Raw genomic sequence first — 5,000 nt, 5'->3', positions numbered from 1 at the left:
GCCGACGAGCGGACTTGGAGCCGGAGCGCCGCCGCCCGGCTCGGCCCGGTGGCGGGTAGACCTGTTCCCGCCGTCGAGCGGACTTGGAGCCGGGGCGCCGCCGTCCGGCCCGGTGGTGGGTAGACCTGTTCCCGTCGGCGAGCGGACTTGGAACCGGGGCGCCGCCGCCCGGCTCGGCCCGGTGGCGGGTAGACCTGTTCCCGCCGTCGAGCGGACTTGGAGCCGGAGCGCCGCCGCCCGGCCCGGCCCGGCGGCGGGTAGACCTGTTTGCGGCCGGTGCTCGGAGCGTGGCACCGAATTCGCGGATCGAGCGGACGGCGTGCAGCCGCTAAATCCGTCGATTGGCGCGCCGGCGTGCCCTTCCGACCCCGCCCTGACCTCCCGGATTTCCCACAGTTCTTTGCGAGTCCTTCCAGCGGGCATGCTCCGTCGAGTACTCTCTCGGGGGTCTTGTTGCGGAGACTCCATCTCCCGTGGCCCTTTGCGGCAGACTTGCTCTCCGGCGTAAAGGCTTTCCCCTGCCCCGAGGGTGAAAGAAGAGACGTTCTCTGCGGGGCGGGGAAGCGGGGGGAGTAACTGGGACTCTCTTTAGGCGGCGCGGCTGCGGCCGACCGGGCTCGGCCGCCTCGGCGCCGCCGGGAAGAGCCGGTGTCCGAGCCTAGCGGCTAGAGCCGGTCTCGGGGCTTAGCGCTGCGGTTTCTGGCCGGCGCTCCGAGCGTAGCAGCCTTTCCCCTGCCCCGAGGGTGAAAGAAGAGACGCTCTCTGCGGGGCGGGGAAGCGGGGGGAGTAACTGGGATTCTCTTTAGGCGGCGCGGCTGCGGCCGACCGGGCTCGGCCGCCTCGGCGCCGCCGGGAAGAGCCGGTGTCCGAGCCTAGCGGCTAGAGCCGGTCTCGGGGCTTAGCGCTGCGGTTTCTGCCCGGCGCTCCGAGCGTAGCAGCCTTTCCCCTGCCCCGAGGGTGAAAGAAGAGACGTTCTCTGCGGGGCGGGGAAACGGGGGGAGTAACTGGGCCTCTGCCTGGGTGGCAGGGCTGCCGCCGCCTCGGCTCGGCCGCAGAGGTGCGCAGCGGGTAGAGTCGCCGTCCGTGCCCAGCGGGTAGAGCCCTCGTCCGAAGCCGGCGGGTAGAGCCGGTGTCCCGGGGCAGCGGGTAGACCTGTTTTCCGGGCTCGTCGGCTCGACGCGCTCTCCGAGTCGGGCGGCTCGAGCGGGTTCCAAGCGCTTAGCCGAGGCCCTCGGCGGACGCCGAGGCGCCACCGTTTCTGCCCGGGGCTCCGAGTGGGAAAGAAAGGGCGTTGTCTGCGGCGTGGGTAAAAAGGGGGAGTAGCTGGGACTCTCTTAAGGTGGCAGGGCGGCGGCCGACTGGGCTCGGCGGCGGGGGTGCCGGCGGGTAGAGTTGCGTTCCGAGCCCGACGGGTAGACGTGGTGTCCGACTCCGGCGGGTAGACCTTTTGTCCGAGCCCGGCGGGTAGACCTGTTGTCCGTGCCCGGCGGGTAGACCTGGTGTCCGAGTCGGGCTGGTAGACCTGGTGTCCGAGCTGGGCGGGTAGACCTTTTGTCCGAGCCCGGCGGGTAGACCTGGTGTCCGAGCCCGGCGGGTAGACCTGGTGTCCGAGCCCGGCGGGTAGACCTTTTGTCCGAGCCCGGCGGGTAGACCTGTTGTCCGAGCTGGGCGGGTAGACCTTTTGTCCGAGCTCGGCGGGTAGACCTGTTGTCCGAGCCGGGCGGGTAGACCTGGTGTCCGAGTCGGGCGGGTAGACCTTTTGTCCGAGCCCGGCGGGTAGACCTGTTGTCCGTGCCCGGCGGGTAGAGCTGGTGTCCGAGTCGGGCGGGTAGACCTGGTGTCCGAGCCCGGCGGGTAGACCTGGTGTCCATGCTGGGCGGGTAGACCTGGTGTCCGAGCCCGGCGGGTAGACCTGGTGTCCGAACCGGGCGGGTAGACCTTTTGTCCGAGCCCGGCGGGTAGACCTGGTGTCCGAACCGGGCGGGTAGACCTTTTGTCCGAGCCCGGCGGGTAGACCTGGTGTCCGAGCCCGGCGGGAAGACCTGTTGTCCGAGCTCGGCGGGTAGACCTGGTGTCCGAGCCGGGCGGGTAGACCTGGTGTCCGAGCCCGGCGGGTAGACCTTTTGTCCGAGCCCGGCGGGTAGACCTGTTGTCCGAGCTGGGCGGGTAGACCTTTTGTCCGAGCTCGGCGGGTAGACCTGTTGTCCGAGCCGGGCGGGTAGACCTGGTGTCCGAGCCCGGCGGGTAGACCTGTTGTCCATGCTGGGCGGGTAGACCTGGTGTCCGAGTCGGGCGGGTAGACCTTTTGTCCGAGCCCGGCGGGTAGACCTTTTGTCCGAGCCCGGCGGGTAGACCTGTTGTCCGTGCCCGGCGGGTAGACCTGGTGTCCGAGTCGGGCGGGTAGACCTGGTGTCCGAGCCCGGCGGGTAGACCTGGTGTCCATGCTGGGCGGGTAGACCTGGTGTCCGAGCCCGGCGGGTAGACCTGGTGTCCGAACCGGGCGGGTAGACCTTTTGTCCGAGCCCGGCGGGTAGACCTGGTGTCCGAACCGGGCGGGTAGACCTTTTGTCCGAGCCCGGCGGGTAGACCTGGTGTCCGAGCCCGGTGGGAAGACCTGTTGTCCGAGCTCGGCGGGTAGACCTGGTGTCCGAGCCGGGCGGGTAGACCTGGTGCCCGAGCCCGGCGGGTAGACCTGTTGTCCATGCTGGGCGGGTAGACCTGGTGTCCGAGTCGGGCGGGTAGACCCTGTGCGCGAGCCGGGTGGGTAGACCTGTTGCCTAAACCCGGCGGGTAGACGTGTTGTCCGTGCCGTGCGGGTAGACCTGGTGTCCGACTCGGGCGGGTAGGCCTGGTGTCCGAACCCGGCGGGTAGACCGGTGTTCCGTGCCGTGCGGGTAGACCTGTTGTCCGAACCCGGTGGGTAGACCTGCTGTCCGAGCCCGGCGGGTAGACCGGTGTTCCGTGCTCGGCGGGTAGACCTGGTGTCCGAGTCGGGCGGGTAGACCTGGTGTCCGAGCCCGGCGGGTAGACCTTTTGTCGGGACCCGGCGGGTAGACCTTTTGTCCGAGCCCGGCGGGTAGACCTGGTGTCCGAGCCCGGCGGGTAGACCTGTTGTCCGTGCTCGGCGGGTAGACCTGTTGTCCCGGTTTTTGGGGTCGACCCGTTTCCCCAGTCGAGCGGGGCCGAGCGGCCTCGTGCCCCGCCGGATGCTGGCGAGCATCAGGTCTACCCGGTTCCGGGGCTGGCGAGCATCAGGTCTACCCGGTTCCGGGACCGGCCGATCCGGCCGCCGCGGCCGCAGACGCCGGCCTGCGCCCCGCCGGCGTCCCGGCTCCGGGCCACCAGGTCTACCCGGCTCCGGCGGGACTTAGGCGCCTGGCGGCATTTTCGGGGTAGACGTGTTGTCGCGGCCGGCCCCGGAAGTCGGCCAAGGGGTCGCTGTCGGGCGCCGCCTCCAGTTAGGTCGAGGTGAGAGGCGGCCTGCTCTCGCGCGCCTCCCCGCTGAGGAGCCTCGAGCCGCTTTGGCGACCCGGCCGGGCCAGGACGCGTCTGTCCGTACTATGGGCAGGGGTTGTCTAGCAGCGCGGGTTCCGAGGGCCCCTTTTCTTCCGCGTCTGCTGCCGAGCGCGGCCTTCGGCGCGTGCCACGGGCCGGCCAACCCCACGAGCGGCAGGAAGGCCGGCGAGAAAGCCGCGGGGCACTCGGCCGGCTTCCTGGGGCGGGTCCGATGACGGGAAAGGAAGACGAGAGCCGAGCGCGAAAGCGCAGCCAAGGGAGTTGCGGGACTGGGACGGCCGAGGGGGGCCCGCGGGGGCCCAGCAGCGTCCAGCCCGAGCCGGTGGCGGCTGCCGGCTCCCCGAGGGCCCCGGGCGAAGGCGGTGGTGTGCGAGGGCGGCGAGGCGGCGTCGTCTCGTCCTTCCCATGCGCCGGCCCTAAGCCGGCGCCCGTCGTGCGGTGGCGGCGGGCATTGTTGCGGGCAGTTGGCGGCCGGGGCTGGAAGGGTGGAGCCCGCGTGGGCTTCTTTTGCCCGGCCGCCTCCCGAGAGCCCCGAAGATGGTCCGGGCCTGGGTGGCGGCGCCCTGTCCTCGGCTGACGGCGGCAGCGGTGCCGGCGGCGTGCCGGGGACTGGCGGTGGGCGTGCGGCCTTGCCTGGGCCCGGTCGGTTGCCGGAGGGGCTCGGTGACGGGACTGCCCGTTGTCGGGCGAGGCGGCGCTTCCCTGGGCGCGCCTCGCCTCTTTTGTTCGTCCCCCCTTCCTCGGCCCTAAGCCGGGGACCCGCCCAGCGGGCCGAAGGCGGCGGCGCCAGCCGGCCAGGGTGTGGCCGGCGGCCGCGCCGGCAGAGCGAGAACCCGACAGAGTTGCCCGGAGCCCCGGAGAGAGACGCACGATGGCCGTTGGCGGGCGAGGCGGCGGCGCCTCGCCCCTTCCTCCTCTCCGGCCGGCACCAGAGCCACGGCGGCCGGGCGGCCCGTGCGGTCGGGCCTGCCCCGCCGACCTGGCTGCCGGAGGGCTGGGTTCCGCGGAGGTCTGCCGCCCGGGGGCCGGGTTGCGGGCGAAGTGGGGGCGCCCTCCCGGCCCTTTATTTTTTTTTTTTTTTCTTCTGGCGGCCTTAAGCCGCAGCACGCTGAGCGCGCCGGGGAAGAAGAGAGAGAAAGAGAGAGCGCGAAGGCGGCCCGGCAGTGGCCGGCGGCCGCCGAGGCGCGAGCCCGTGGGCAGGGAGAGGGGAGCGAGGGGCGCGGGCCCCGCCCCGAACCCCGGGCGGCCGTGGCTAGCACGGCGAGTGAGAGGCGCGCGTGCTTTTTTCGGGGACCTTTTGGTTTTTCTCCCCGTCGCCGTCCCCCGGCCTTTCCGGGGGAAGCCGACGGCCGCGAGGCGGGCGAAAGCCGGTGGCCCCGCGGTGCGGTCGGTGGCGTTTTCGCACGCCGGAGGTGCCGCCGGGGCGAGCGGGGGCCGTCCGCGGCCCACGCCTCCGAGCCGGTGGCACCGCTCTGCGGAGGCGG

At 71.9% G+C, this 5,000-nt stretch overlaps 2 protein-coding genes across 2 annotated transcripts in view; both read right to left on the bottom strand.

The window, feature by feature from the left end:
* Positions 1–518: 518 nt before the first annotated feature.
* LOC127465393 (serine/arginine repetitive matrix protein 1-like) overlaps positions 519–5,000 on the bottom strand; it is a 36,934-nt gene continuing 32,452 nt past the window's right edge. Inside the window, exons 4-6 of the mRNA XM_051775882.1 lie at positions 2,251–2,822; positions 1,783–1,860; positions 519–1,704 (exon numbers count right to left, since the gene is read on the bottom strand). Coding sequence (XP_051631842.1) covers positions 899–1,704; positions 1,783–1,860; positions 2,251–2,443 — 1,077 coding nt within the window. The 5' untranslated portion in view covers positions 2,444–2,822 and the 3' untranslated portion in view covers positions 519–898. The remainder of the gene's footprint in view (positions 1,705–1,782; positions 1,861–2,250; positions 2,823–5,000) is intronic.
* The window catches only part of LOC127465392 (collagen alpha-1(III) chain-like), a 5,592-nt gene continuing 4,150 nt past the window's right edge, over positions 3,559–5,000 (bottom strand). Inside the window, exon 5 of the mRNA XM_051775881.1 lies at positions 3,559–5,000. This exon is cut by the window's right edge and continues 325 nt beyond it. Coding sequence (XP_051631841.1) covers positions 3,559–5,000 — 1,442 coding nt within the window.

The sequence above is a fragment of the Manacus candei genome, unplaced genomic scaffold (assembly GCF_025592945.1).
Source record: "Manacus candei isolate 608988 ecotype Guabito, Panama unplaced genomic scaffold, ASM2559294v1 h1tg000377c, whole genome shotgun sequence".
Taxonomy (NCBI): domain Eukaryota; kingdom Metazoa; phylum Chordata; class Aves; order Passeriformes; family Pipridae; genus Manacus; species Manacus candei.
Note: the sequence above shows the minus strand (reverse complement) of the source record. Positions and strands in the feature narration are given on the sequence as shown.